Source organism: Thalassophryne amazonica, chromosome 1, assembly GCF_902500255.1.
Source record: "Thalassophryne amazonica chromosome 1, fThaAma1.1, whole genome shotgun sequence".
Lineage (NCBI taxonomy): Eukaryota > Metazoa > Chordata > Actinopteri > Batrachoidiformes > Batrachoididae > Thalassophryne > Thalassophryne amazonica.
Window position 1 is genome coordinate 127,531,652 of NC_047103.1, and position 15,940 is coordinate 127,547,591.

General features: G+C 38.8%; 1 protein-coding gene across 1 annotated transcript in view; it reads left to right on the plus strand.

Moving 5' to 3' along the window:
- Positions 1-15,940, plus strand: part of dmd (dystrophin) — a 1,392,820-nt gene that overhangs the window by 638,782 nt on the left and 738,098 nt on the right. Inside the window, exon 24 of the mRNA XM_034174291.1 lies at positions 8,594-8,786. Within this exon, the coding sequence (XP_034030182.1) occupies positions 8,594-8,786 (193 nt within the window). The remainder of the gene's footprint in view (positions 1-8,593; positions 8,787-15,940) is intronic.

Below are 15,940 nucleotides of genomic sequence, written 5' to 3' on the forward strand. Positions count from 1 at the left end.
CATTTGTTGGTTTTACCTCAGAAACAACATTTTTGATGTTACCCCTCACGTTTTCTATTGGATTAAGGTCCAGGGATTGGGCTGGCCACTCCACAATGTAAATTTTGTTGATCTGGCACCAAGATACTGCTTGTTTGGGGTCGTTGTCTTGTTGAAACACCCATTTCAAGAGCATGTCCTTTTTGGCATTAAGCAGTATGACCTCTTCAAGTATTTTGATGTATTCAAGCTGATCCCAGATCCTTGGTACGCAGTAAATAGGCCCAACACCACAGTATAAGAAACATTCCCAAATGATGATGCTTGCTTGACCATGTTTCACTGTCTTCACAGTGTACTGTGGCTTGAATGAAGTTTTTGAGGGTTGTCTGACAAACTGTCTGTGGCCCCCACACCCTAAAAGAACAATGCTCATCAGTCCATATAATGTTGTGCCATTTCTCATAAGGCTAGTTAATGTGTTCTTTGGCAAATTGTAACCTCTTCAGCACATCTTTGGAAAAGTTGGACTTTGTGGGGGCTTCTTGCCCAGAGCTCGATTTCACATAGGCATCTTCTAATTGTTACAGTACTCACAAGTAACTTTAGACCTTCTTTGATCACACTGGAGCTGATCATTGGCTGATTCTTTTCCATTCTGGTTATTCGATCCATTCAAATGGTGATTTTCCATTTTCTTCCACATCTTTCTGTTTTTTTTTTTTTTGGTTTTTTTTTTTGCAGTTTTATAGCATTTGAGATCATTTTCGCTGAACAACCTATCATTTTCTGCACTTCTTTATATGTTTTTCCCCTCTCCAATAAGGATGGGTATCGAGAACCGGTTGTTTTCGGGCATCATTAAGAAATTATTTGATTCACTGATATCAATGGTCTTTTTGCCTAATGATTCCCTTATCAGTCCTTCAGAGCAGCTGTTGTTATTGAGGGTGTTTGTCGGGAAAATGGTCATTCCACTACATTGATTACAGACCCTGCAGCGGGTCTGTAATGACCGATTCTGCAGCACCACTCCAGTCTGAAGCGTGAATCAATGAAGCAATGCTTCGATCCGCTGGCTCTTTGGTTCTTTGATTCACTGCTCTTCAGAAGTGGCAACTCCACTTCTTAACTCCTCTCAAAACCATTAAAATATGTCAATCGTGAGCCACTTTTGCATGGATTAAAGTAACTAAGTGGGACTCTTGTCTTGTTGCAGTCAAGAAACGAGAATCGTTCTCCATTCCGTTCACACAGTTCCAAACGCTGCACGGCTCTCTGCCGAGACAGAGTCTGGTTGGAATTAATAACTTCAAAACGAATTGCCGCTTTAAATAAAATGACATCTCTTTCCAAAACATTGTAATACAGACAATAAACTACAATCAACTAAAATGTTTTTATGAATTACATCCTGACATGCAGCACAGCCAGCTGGAAGAGCTCAGCTCAGTTGTATGGAAAGACATTCATGTGAAAAATGTCTGAAAGGAACTGCTTTTGCTTTTTATGTCCAGAGCTCAAGGATCCACCATGTAGAGTTTATTATGTCCAGGGTTTAAGGATCCAGTCACCAATTTCACATTTATTTATTTTAAGACTCAATAAAATGTTGTTGATTAGCAAACCTGTAAAGCCTACTTTTAGTACACCAAAAATTCACAAGAGGTATCGATATGGGAATCGATAAGGAATCTGATCGATAAGCGGAATCGAGAATGGTATCGATATCGATAAAATCTTATCAATACCCATCCCTACTCTCCAATCAGCTTTTTTAATCAAAGTATGTGTACTCAGCTTTCAGACAGAAATACACTACAACCAGCATGTACAACATTTGCTGCCTTTGTCCTTATATAAGGGCCATTTGTAAGAGTGTAATAAGGTTCACATAAAGAAACATGCAGGCACTGCTATTTTTGAAAAACCTAAAATTCCTTTTTCTTTACTTTCTATAAAGTAATAACAGATTAAATTTTTCTTTATGTTTTGATTTGGAATAGAATATGCAGTGTTCCCAATGCCTTTGTTCATATGGAAATATAAGCTATTTGAAGGTTTTTGAGCTTTATTCACTTTTTAAGCACACTGCTATTATTTTGAACACAGCTGTAATTACATTACTGTTACCACTAATTATGTGGAAAATATAAATTGTAATCCTTGATGTTATCTATTTCCTATTTGTATATTGTACTAATCATTCATGATCCTTCTGCAGGACGTTATTGTTTCTTCCATGCAGTTGTTGACTTTTCATGTGTCATAATACTAATTTTCTTTTAAAAATGCAATTTGATACAGGTTTCACAATACAATTATCACGATTCACGATGCATCGTTACACCGCTACTACAAATGTATCCGTATGATCAAAATCAGCACGTGATTCATTCTACCACAGAATCACGTCTTTGTGCTCGGTCAGGCAAGAGGACTTCATCTATCACAGGAAATTCATGTTCTCCACAACTAGGCAATATGGGCAAAAACCCACTGGTGTACCTGATCCAGCCTTGCCAAGACTTCACATCACAATCTTTGTGATGGTAGGTCAATCCCCTGGCCTCTCAGATATTTTCTATGGCATGTGATTTTTCATCACATATTTTCCACAGCCACATAGAGAAAAACTCCTCAATTGGGTTGAGAAAAGGGGGAGTATGATGAAAGGCAAGCATTTGTGAATCGCTGCGGGATGTTCCAGAAGCAGCATGGGGTCTGTCTGCACCCAATGAGACATGAAGATCTGGTGGAAGGAGATATAGGGAATATTGTAGGAATGAGGCACTTCACCTCAGGGAGCTTTGGTAACTGCTCTTGTAAATGATCTTGGACACGTCAATTTTCACACAGCTCCATTTGTTTATCATAAAATCTTGCCACTGATGTAGCAGTGTGTCAGGTCCACATAACAGTTGTCTTATTGTTTTTGTGCAAATATTTGCTCATTTTGAAATGGTTGCCTGCAACACATTTCAAAAAAGCTGGGACAGTGGTATGTTTACAACTGCAGGCATACGAAACCACACTGTTGGAACATGTGCAGAATGTGGCTTTGCATTGTCTTGCTGAAATAAGCAGGGTCATCTCTGAAGAAGACGTTGCCTGGATGGCAGCATGTGTTGCTCCAAAACCTGGATGTATCACAGATGTGTAAGTTGCCCATGCCATGGGCACTAACACAACCCATACTATCACAGATGCTGGCTTTTGAACTTTGCACTGGTAACAATCTGGATGGTCTTTTTCCTCTCTTGTCTGGAGGACACGATGTCCATGATTTCCAAAAACAATTTGAAATGTGGACTCATCAGACCACAGCACACTTTTCCACTTTGTGTCTGTCCATGACAAATGAGGTCGGGCCCAGAGAAGGCGGCGGTGTTTCTGAATGTTGATGTATGGCTTTCGCTTTGCATGGTAGAGTTTTAACTTGCACTTGTAGATGTAGCGACGAACTGTGTTAACTGACAGTGGTTTTTTGAAGTGTTCCTGAGCCTATGTTGTAAGATCCTTTACACAATTACGTCGGTTTTTAATGCAGTGCCTCCTGAGGGATCTAGGTCATGGGCATTCAATGTTGGATTTCAGCCTTGCCGCTTATGTGTAGAAAGTTCTCCAGATTCTCTGAATCTTCTGATTATATTATGAATTGTAGATGATGGAATCCCTAAATTCCTTGCAGTTGAACGTTGAGGAACATTGTTCTTAAACTGCTGGACTATTTTTTTCACGCAGTTGTTCACAAAGTGGTGATCCTTGCCCAATCTTTGCTTGTGAACAGCTGAGCCTTTCGGGGCTGCTCCTTTCATACCCAATCATGACGCTCACCTGTTTCCAATTAACCTGTTCACCTGTGGAATAATCCAAATAGGTGTTCTTTGAGCATTCATCAACTTTCCCAGTCTTTTTTTGCCACTGTACCAGATTTTTTTTCTTTTTTTTTTTTAAACATGTTGCAGGCATCCATTTCAAAATGAGCAGATATTTGCACAAAAACAAAAAAAGACTATGAGATGGGCATTAAATATCTTGTCTTTGTGGTGTATTCATTTGAATATAGGTTGAAGAGGATTTGCAAATCATTGTATTCTGTTTTTATTTACATTTCACACAATGTCCCAACTTCATTGGAATTGGGGTTGTAGAACCCCATGTGCACCCTACTTTGAGTTCAGATTACACATGGTATAAACAGCGAAGTAGAGTTGGATACACCCCCAAATGAATTTGTGCTATATATTCTTTAACCTAGGTGCTATTGAACGTCAACATTGGGCCCAAAAGCTCAGAGTGAGTGAGTGAGTGAGTGTGTGTGTGTGTGTGTGTGTGTGTGTGTGTGTGTGTGTGTGTGTGTGTGTGTGTGTGTGTGTGTGTGTGTGTGTGTGTATTTGCACATAATGTGTGCATGTATTCATAAGGTCTTTGAAAGACAATCAAATTCCTACATGCTGCCTAACCTTCTCTCTGGCACTTTCTGTCCTTCGTTCTTTGGTGCCTCTCATCTCTTTATGTCTGTGGTGTTTATTTCTCTCCTACCTTTCTGGCTTTAATTAATGCTCAGTTCTTCATCTTTCCTTTTTGAAGTTTGTTTATACAGACCTGCGTGTCACTGCTTTTCTATTGTTTACCAAATGAATATGAAAAAAAATGGGAAAACAAGGATTCAAACAAGGGCCAATCAAAAGCTAAAAGTCAATATCAGGCTGGGTTTCAGCCAATATACAAACAGTTAAATCAGACATTATCCACAAGCATGTAGTTTAAAAAAGGGAAACCCAATCAGGACCAGGAGATCAACAGCACACAAGTGACACAAAGAGCAGGCCAGAGCAGAATCCAAAAATAGACAAAATGAGCCATAAATACAGTGAACAGGGCAGAGATTCTATGCAGTGTATACTATGCATAATTCATTCATATTTTCTGATCTGCAATAAATAAATAGTTTATTCACTGTAAAATGAATTGACAGGCAAATCAATAAGGTGTGTGTGTGTGTGTGTGTGTGTGTGTGTGTGTGTGTGTGTGTGTGTGTGTGTGTGTGTGTGTGTGTGTGTGTGTGTGTGTGTGTGTGTGTGTGTGTGTGTGTGTGTGTGAGGGGGGGGAGTGGTGGAGAGCAGAGCATCCTTGCCAGATAATCAAAATGTGCTGACTGAAAATATATCTTGAATTAAAACAGTAAAGAAAAAATGTTGAGTGAGTTTTTTTCATTGTAGGCAGAGTCATCATGTTAAGAAGAATGGTCTTAATAGTCATTGTAGTGCTTACATGAATACATGCAATGAAATATGTCCTCTGCATTTAACCCATACTAATTACAGTTAGACACAATCCAACCTCTAGGAGCAGTGTGCAGCCACAGTCCACAGTCCTGTCTTGGCCAGGGACAGACCCTAAATATTCATGTTTTTGATTGTGGGCATCAAACCTGAGAGCCCAAGAGGAAACTTACACAGACATGGGGACAACATGCAAAGTCCACACAGAAAGGACCAGGTGGGATCCCAGGACCTTCTTGATGTGAGGCCACAGTGCTAACCACTAAATGCTAACCAAACAAATGGCTGAACTGAGCATTAAAGGGTTAAAGATGCTACTTTATTAGAACCTCGAAATTCTAAACCTAAATGATGAATTAAGCGAACATACTGTCATGATGTTCCTAAAATACCGCTCTTGGGACTCCAGCGAGGGCGGGCATATCGCCTCCTCTCTCCTCTCTTTTCCTCTATCACTGCTCCAGTCTTCAAAGTCCCTACTTCACTGGACTGTGAATTCTTCAAACTATATTGTATTAACCATGGAATTAATCAGCTGGTCTCTGAACACTATTGACACCATTTTTTTCAACAAGGAAATCAGGGTTGGGGACCCTGCGTGCCCAGATGGAACCTACCCTGTGGACTATCTTCTCGATGCCTGGGAGAAATGGCTTGTTGTGTGCTTGGTACCACTATCTGTGGAGGCTGTTGAAGATTTATTTATATTTGGTTTTATCATAGGAGGGCTGGTACTTATTGGTTTATGTGCTGCCCTGACCTACCGGAGAATTGGCAAGACGGCTGCTACCAGAACCACAACCCCTCATCTGTCCGTCATGATCAATGAGTTGGACAAGGCGATACATTCTCAGACTGCGTTAGCCCTTGAACTCAGACGTAAGTTGGATAACATCTTGGAGCAAATGTAAGCATTGCAAAGGAAGATGTCAGAGACCAGGGAATACTCATGAATTGAATTTGGTTGGTTAGAGGAGCTGCAAATGTGCTTTCTCTGCTCGCCTCTAAACATGGCAGGCTTATCAGCCTCCAAAGGTCAAAACACCCCGCTGTTTTCCTCCAGAAGAATTTCTACAGCCTTAGTGAACCATTTGGATGCCCTCTTGTCTTCTGCCCTGCCCATCTGTTGTTGTCAAGGCAACTCCAGACATTACGCACACACTGACAGAAACAAATACAAACTCATCTGACTGATATGAACTCATCTCATCTGCACTCATGATGCACGCCCCATCCCCCCCACCTCTTTCCTCTCTCCCTATGCTTCCGCCCTGCCACTCACCTGAGCTTGCGGTCATGCAGGACACCGTTCGTTGTATTTTACACTCCCAGTTCAACATACGCTATTTTACATCAAGAGGTGTGATTCTCATCCAAGAGACATAAGTCTCACATCCATCTACTCAACACGTTGGACAGATTAGCTCAGAGTCGTGAGCACTGGTTAAACCTCAGCCTCCTATCCATTCAGCAGCACTGCTCTCTGCTGACATGTTGCATGTCACTTCCCAAAGAGGCCGCGTACTTTGGCTTACAACAAGAACAAGTCCATCACTGATATAATAAGTCATTTTCAGAATTTTCGTTACAGTTAATGTGTAAACATGCATGCGTTCACTTCTATAGGGATCCTCTCTGTGCTACCAGACACTTCTAATGATATTTTTACCTGCTTGGTGGTAAGAAGTGGTTTATTGTGAGTGTTTTAAATTGTCCCACGCAATTATGTACCCGTTGTAGCCACTTAGCTTATGACGGCATTGTGTTTGAAATCAATAGTACAGTGATAAAAAGGTTTTTTTTTTTTGTTTTTTTTTTTTGCCTGGAATGAAAAGATGAACCCAAAAACATATAAAAATAGAGCTCAGGTGGATTTCCCCTTGAAGGTGCCACACTCCCTCTGAAATAGCATAAAAAATAATAATCACCACCACAGAGCACAATATGTCACTGTTTGTGGAGCAAGACAAAGTTTCTGCTATCGAAGGAGGTGAGGCAAAATGTGTGAATGTGTTAGTTTCATTATGAAGTAATAAAGCCATATGGGATTGGAGGGCTTGTGCACAGAGTGATCTCACTGTGTTCACACGTTCAAAGCTTTTGCTCCTCTGGAACAGTTTGGGCAGCAGGAGCACATTGACTCGCAGCTTCTATCATGATGCTTCAGTAATTATAATGGTGATAAGTTAATATATTAGAGTATAATTTAAACATGAAGGGGCTCACAAAACAGTTTGTTTTTGTGCATATAGCATATGCTGCCAGGTATTTTATGAATGAATGAAAAACATTGATCTAAATAAGGATGAAAAGTAATCTGAAGATCCTCAAAGCTGTGATGTCAGATGTCCATCACAAAAAGGCCTCACTTCCCAGACAAACCTTAAATATTCATTTGAGATCATTCTAGGTACATTCTGAGCATTGTTGGATTGATCTGTGGTTACACTTGTGTGCCAAAGTGCTGAACTGTACAACTTAAAATTGCTGCTGTTCCATCCCATTAAAATCAGACTGTGTTCCCTTTAGGAAGAGCATGTCCTCGAGGCAGAAAAGCATGTGAAGCCCACTTATGAGTGTGGAAAAGATGATATTAAAGAAGAAGAAAAAGAAAATACATTCAAAAGGTGGAGGCTTCTGTAGAAAAAGCCTCTGTCCAGTGCGGCCCTTTAAACATCAGGGCTGTCTCATTAAAATCACTGTGCGTGTCAGCAGGTCAGACACCTGCCTCTTACTGAGGTAGAAGACAGGACTTACAAAAATTTTAAAATTGCATGTGAGGTGAACTCTCTTCCTGCTATGGAGTTAACTTTGACCTTTTTACTGTGGCAGAGAGCAGATACAAGGTTGTGAACAGTGCAGAATGGATTCAGCTGCATGATTTGGTCAAGCTGTTTTACTTTGTTTCTTATGGTGGTAAAGAAGCAAGCAAGCACAAGTTTCTTTTCTCTCAAAGTTTGATGATGAGCAGAAACAGATTCATGGCTGAATTTTACTAAGCTAATCCAATTTCCTGCTTGGCCTGCAGTTCATTAACTGAATTGTACTTCAACATTTCTCTCAAATATAAGTGATTAAGCACAAGGCAAATGGAGCAAAACTTTAAAAATTAGCACATTTATTGTAATACTGTATTCTTTGTGGTACAGTGAAGCCTTTTGTTCATCAAAAGGGAGAATGGTGCACGAGAGCATGTCCTCATTATGCACTTTGTTGCATCTCTAAATTTTTTGAAACTTTCTTCTTCTTCACTCTCTCTTTGTCTCTCCGTGCTTTCTCCACACGTTTATCTTTTCTCTCACCCTCTCTTCTTTCTTGTTGTGCAGGAAGAAGTGTCCCGTCTGGCTGCGCTGCAGCCCCAAGTGGACCTCCTGGAGAAACGCTTGAAGGAGCTGAAGCAAGAGAAGCTAAGGGAGGATGACCCTTCTGCATTCCTGGACACTGACATAAATGCCTTTAAAGAGCACTACCAAAAGGTCCTGGAAGATCTGAGGGCAAGAGAACGGCAGCTACAGTTAGGTGAGAGAGAAGCGAGGCTGATGCAATGCAGAAAAAAAGTCTTCACCTCCGTGGTTTAGTTGACTTTTCTGACAACACATTCATATCCCCTTTTTTTTTTTTTGTCTTTATGTCTTGATCTGGGTTAATGCACCACATAACTCAAGGCTGCTTTATAGGCATATTATAAAATTTCATATCAGGAGTGCTGGAACCTGGTACAATCAGCAGACAAATACAGAAGTGAGTGGTGTCCTACCCAGGAAATACATTTCCGTGCACAATGCATGCACATGTGCAAGAGATAACGCTGGAGGCGTGGCATCCACTGTGATGTATGGAGATTTTGTGCACCGACTAAGGTGCAGCTGTTTTAGCCTTTAACTTTAAGTGTTCTGCATGGACGTGCAGGTGTGTCTAAGGGTAGTTTTCTATGAATAGATCAGCAATGAAACATCACAGAGACTTTATTCGACCCCTTGCTAAAACTACAAATTCTCATCTATATAACTTATGTCTCCTCTACACAGTCTTTGACCCATAGCTAATCCTAGGGACTGGAGAAGGTCACGTGGTCTTGTCTCCTCTTTCTGCCTGCTGTGAGAAGCTATTCAGGAATGGTGCAGTGATTTTATTTATTTATTTTTTAAGGCAGCAGTGTACATTTTTTGGCATATTTTTTTCATTATAAAAGGATTTTATTCATCCAAAAAGGAATTACAAGACAAGAGCCAGGTAAAGGCCCTTAGGCCCAGCTGCAAAGTCACAGAGCCCAAAGCACTGAGCAGAAGGATATCTATAATTCTCTGTGTTGAAACGTGCATGCACGATACCTCTGTGGCTGTTCCCACACTGAATGGTTAAATCTGACTCAGACTCACTCAGCCTTTACCTCGTTTGCTGCACTGTGACTAATTAGTCTCCAGACTTTGAGAAGCCCTGCCCTTGAGCAGTTATTTTATTTTGAGAAGTGATGGCCAATTTTAATGGCAAAATAAATAAGCATGTTTTTTTCCCATGTTTTTTTTTTTTTCAAAATTTTATTTCAACAAATATATTAACAGTAAATTAACAAAGGGCACAATAACTTTCAGAGAAAAAATAAATTGTACAATAACAAAAGTAAAGGCATTCTTTAACATCAATTATCTTTTAAAAGTTCCTTATAGAGTGTGACAGTTTTATGATATTTGGGAGAGTCTATAAGCTTAATACTGCTTATATATTGTTCAAATTCTGTCAGACGTCCGTGTAAATTCCTTTTCAGTACTCTGCATTTATGAATATGGAATTTACCAAACAATATTAAAAGGTTGATAATGTATTCAATGATCTCTCCCACAACGTTTCTTTTTCTACAGCATCTGTTACGACATCATACTGTGCAAATAACATGTAAATTAGATGATGACACCATTTATCAACTCTTAGGATCCCTTCACACATAACACGATTGAGGCTGAACGGTGCACAAAGGAGGAGTCAAATGGCACTCGTGGGAAATCGGAGCCGCACTCAAACACCTTGTACAGCTGTCGCCACATTCATTTGGGCATGGCACATGCACTCTATATTCACGTGCCGCTCGTGCCGGAAACCCATTCGAGTGACCGGCAAGATGAGGACGCACTGCCATCTGATCGTGTTTGCAGCATTTGAGACCTACCAATGTACCAGATGATTTAATACTGCAAGAACAATTATTCCAGATTCTAACACCTTTTACAGAAATACAATGACTTTTAACAGTTGTAACAAAATTACATGCCTCGCAACGGGGGACCAATGTAATGAATACCTATAACGAATTTACTAAATCCTCACACCAGGGGACCAATAAATATTGTAGTGAATTTACAGGTCCTTCACACGGGCGCACCGTTAAATATGTAGTGAAAGTATTGTTAAACTCCCAAATTAAATTAGATTGGCCTAGACCTCATTTAATGGGTCACCAAAATAATTAACAATTTTAGGGTTTAATAATTATTATTTAATTTGAATAAATCTAATCCTCAGGGGCACCACCTGTTTAAAGCATAGGTACTTTAATTTAAACATTATTTTATCAGTCTCAAATTAATCAATCAGTCTCAATTTAATTAATCAGTCTCGGGTCTGAAAGTCTGAATTCTACAATACGATTGACCAAAGGTTTCCTTCTGAACACAAAATGGACCACAGCAGAAATATTTACATTTTATTTACAATTACACAAGTATGAACAGTTTACTGGCATTTTTGTGGACAGTGATTAAATAAGTTAATTTATGGACACAATTTGCTTACTCATGAGATGTTGAAAGAAAGAGAGATAAAGCTTAAAGACTTTAAGTAAATAAATCTGATTAGAATTTAGTGATGACATTTGAAGCCAATTATTATTAATAAAATTATTACACAAACATATGAATATGTTTAAAAAGAAGCCACTTTGCATCCATTGGCAACAAAGCCCTTTTTCTGGAACCTTTTAACTGGGTCACTTAGCTGATCCCTTGAAGAGGTGGTTCTGACGACCCGTCTGTCTGTCGTTGATGTAGGCTCTTTGCAGTGTGCTCACTTGGGTCAGCAGTTAACTCAGTGGTCTCCCCAGGTGATCCCAAAGGCATGTGTCGGCTGGCTTTTCAGACAGGATGGCTGCTTGCAGTCAGGTCGTCAGCTTGCTGGACCCCAGAGGTGGAAGGCGTTTGTTGAAAATGGTTTCTGGTAGCTTTTAAAACATTTGTTGGAGCAAAATTAAAAGTCTTCGTAAATTTAGGAAAAAAGGTAAAAACTTTAAGAGCAGCATACAATTACAAAAAAAGGAAAGTCGCTTTTCTGTACATTCGCTATTATTTTGAAAAGTTCAGATTGGAAGTTCTCTTAAATATTCAAAAGACTTGACGAACCTTAAAACTTGTTAAAGTTATCCAAAGATAGCAACGAATGAATGAATGAATGCCATGTGGTAGCTCAGCTAAGGTTAACATGGGGCCTTATTGACCCAAAATTAAAGTTAAGCTTTTAAAGAAATAAAGAGAGAAGAGTTGCAGCAGAGGCTTGCAGGAGCGAGAGGAGCGAGCAGAAACTCTGTTCTAACTTTTAAAGGGGACTTACATCATTAAACTCCGCCCATTTAGGGTGTGTAACTTTACAGAAATCTTCATGTGCTCAGAAGGGCAGACAAAAAATGATTCAACTATTTAAACACATTAACTATTTTGGCATACTATTTGTTCTAAGACATTTTGGGATGACTATAGCATTATTAAAGGCTTAAACACATCCTACACACACCACTTGGTTAACAGAATATTCCAATATCAAAACATGAATGAGTCAGAAACATCACATTTAACACACATCAGTTACAAGGAACACATGTCAATTAAATGTAATACATGCAAAGCATTTTGTTTGATTAAGCAATGCAAACAATGTTAGAAGTTTTTATATATGAATAAAAGGATACTGAATACTTTTTTATTTTAAGCAAATGTCTTTCCTTTCACTTAGACCTAAAGATTATAATAGCTGGTTGTCCAGGCCCAAAGTTTATGGCCATGTCTTATCACGGGGGAGATCCTCTTGCACTGTCTGGAGAGGTTATGGCCTTGACATGAGGCCATAAAGGTGGGTTCTTCAGGCCTGGGGAAGTTCAGATTCTGATGTGAAGCAATTATAGTGTCATGTAATTCATAGTGACCGAAATTTAACCGATAAACAAGCAAGGGCTCCTTTGAAGAACTCTGACTTACAGATCTGTTTTGCTCTGGGCCACATTGTTTAGACCCACAAGGGATGTCTCTAAGAGCTTATCTCCAACTCTCCAGATGGACTCAGGAATTTCAGAACTCGGAGTGAAAACAACAGTCTCTGTCCTCGGTTCAAAACCTCAGGTTTTTGTTGAGACAGCATTAATGTATTTATTTAATTAGGGTGAATGGAGGCCATGCACTACACAGCAGTTCAAATCTTTCTTCTCTCGAATATCAGTGTTCCTCGCAAATGGTAACTGGGCTCCCTCATTTTAACCCTCTGGGATCAGAGGGCATTTTTTGGACAGTTCACTCGCCTGGCATAAATGTTTTATTATTGCTGTTAACAGCTCTCCCTGCATCCCACAATCAAGTTTGATGCCACTTTTGTTCAGGACAACCTGTGTTTTCACAATATATATGCGTTTGTTGTGTTTTATAAGTTTAATAAAGGTTTACAATCAAAAGTAAGAAAGAAAAAAGTAAAGCGGAAATAATTTTCCACACACATTTATTCAAAACACACAGCAAACTATAATAAACAACTGTTTTGACACCTGATAAAGGTAATTTGAGGTCTTGTGTGAAAGCCTGTACAACAAAAAGGTTCAAACAATAAACACAAATGCACATTTTGAACAATATATACAAAATGGTCTATGTTTTTTTTTTGTTTTTTGTTTTGTTGTTGTTGTTGTCTTCATCTCAAAGCAATTTCTGTCTGCTATTAAACAAAGGTTACAACACAAACTTTTACTTCTTTTGTGTTTTGGACTGTTCTGTGCTGCTCCTAAAGCAGCTTTCATCAAAGTTTAGCCCACTTTGGCTCCTTACAGTCTGAGGAGCGGCCCTCCCACTTGCTCGATTGATATGGTAAACAAGTGCTTTACGCCGAGAAAGCAACAGAGTTATCCAGTAACATTCACATGCAAACTAGTGGAGCAATCCTGATAGTTACACACTCTTTGTTTGAGCACATGAGATTGTCATCAGAGGCTCTCCATCTGCTCCTGCTTTCATTGATCGCTGTGTGTAATGGCGCAAGGCGCACTGGATGTATTCATTGGAGCACCCAGGTGGCTATTCAAACGGGCCAACTAGTAACATATCACTCCTGAAAACGATCTTTGGCTTTTCACGTGAGGTAAATCTGCCCTACTGTTGTATTTTGGAAAATCATGTAACAGTGAACCAATTCCAATTGGACACTCACATTGCGCACGTCATCACACAGCTGCTATGAGGAGTACAAAGATGGCCTATGGCTGGCTTGAAAGTCCGCAGAGTTAACTTTTCAGCAAAAAAAAGTAAGTTTCTATCTCATATCATTAAAAAGTTATTTATAATTAAGTAAAACTTGGTCTTAGCCGTCGTATACGACGGCGCCGGCCCCAAAGGATTAAACAACTCCTGAACGTATAGAGGCAAAAGTTTATTTTTTAACTTTGTACATGACAATTCAGTAAGGTATATCTTATATATTATATTCCAATTCTAAGGTGGAACTATGCCAGTATACAAAGGTATATCTAAAAAGGAAGAGTAAAATAGGAGAGTAGAAAAGAGTAGAGTAGAGCCACTTTGGTGCCTGGTCTTGAGAACCAGGGATGGTAGGTTAAAAAGCTTTTTATCCCATGGGAACTCTCCCTACCCACCCAAGCAGCTCAAGAAAAAGGTATATATAATATAATAAGTAATAAGACATAAGAAGGATAAGACATCACAGGAGAAGATTGTAGTAAAGGTAATTAGTATGTAGACTAGTAGTGAAATCAAATGTAGTTAGTAGGCTAAGCTGTAGAAGCAGAAGCTGTAAGTGTGTGAGTGTACTGGTATCTATCTAAAGTAACTCTGTTAGCATACTATAAGAAAATAAAAAGTAATATCATTATGCTATGAAATGGAAACCTAAGAACTTAAATAACGGTATTAACGGTATTAACAAATACATATAAAATAAATGTGGGCAAAAGTATGAATTAATGATCTGTATCGTAAAATAATCCACCAAATCTTGAATTTTCAAAATATACAGGCAAGCAAACAACTGGTTTGTTGGTGCGTAATATTAATTTTTTTATTTATAACTCTTATAGCTTTCTTTTGTAACAGAAAAACTGAATTTGTTTTTGTTTTATATGTTTCCCCAAACCTCAATACAATAGGTCATATATTGGACAAGTAATGAATGATGCAGCATGACCAACGAATGTTGGGGGAGAAAATATTGTGCTTTATACAAAATTGAAATAACTTTTGAAATTTTAGATTTGACTTAATTTATGTGAGTTTTCCAACTTAATTTATCATCAATAAAAATGCCAAGAAATGTAGTTTCAGATACAATTTCAATTTCAGCATTGTTCAATGATAAGTTTCTATTTAAATTCCTAGGCTTATTTCAGAATGTAATACACTTTGTCTTACCAAAATGAAGTGACAATTTATTAGAATCAAACCAATATTTAAAATTTAGTAATTCCCTCGCCATCATTTCCAAAAGTTGTCCCAAATTGTCCCCACTACCGAACACAGTCGTGTCATCGGCAAACAAAATACAACGCACAGACTTTGACATTAGCATTTGCATTTGCATTCAATATGGCCTCGTTGGTGCACAATCACCCCCCCACCCAATCCTACACCCAAAAGTCATCCAAATATCATCACCACAGAAAGGTTTTTTTATGAGAACTCTTTATAAATAGTTTTGTTCTTTTGTTGTGACATTTCAATGATTTGTTTCTTTTCAGCTTGTTTTAGTTTTTCATTTTCTAATAATGTAAGACAAAGGATCACTTCACATGCTTTGCTTTTGTCGCAAACCTCATTTCAAGTCTTTCTAGGTGTGCTAAAGCCGTACACGACAACTCAAAGACAGTTGTTCAGTGATACATGGAGCAGCATGGGGTTTCATTTTGTTTGTTGATATGCATCCATTTCTTCATTTCATGTGTACAACACATTCCAAAAAAATGTTGGGACACTAAAGCATTTACCACTTTGTAATGTTGCCATTCCTTCTCACAGCACTTAAAAGACATTTTGGCATTTTTGGATATGAAGTGATGAAATGTTTCAGGTGTTATTTTGTCCCATTCTTCCTGCAAACATATCTTAAGCATTTCTGAAGGTCTGCAGCAGTATGGGTCATTGTTGTTGCTTATAAAAAAAACACACACACACACAAAAGCCACTGTCCACATACTGGGGACAAATCTGGACAGTCCAGTAACCATACCCTCTTCTTGAGAGATTTGAAAAATATTTGGCATGTTTACAGTGTGTATTTTTTTGGTGGAGTATTTAGCGTGTGTGGTTAGTGTGGTAGTGTTTTTGTTTTGTAAAAATGAGGCGGCTTATGGATGTTGAGCAAGCACTTCAGTTTTTTTATTTTTTTTTTTTTATTGGAGCAAGACGGAGCATGGAGTGTGT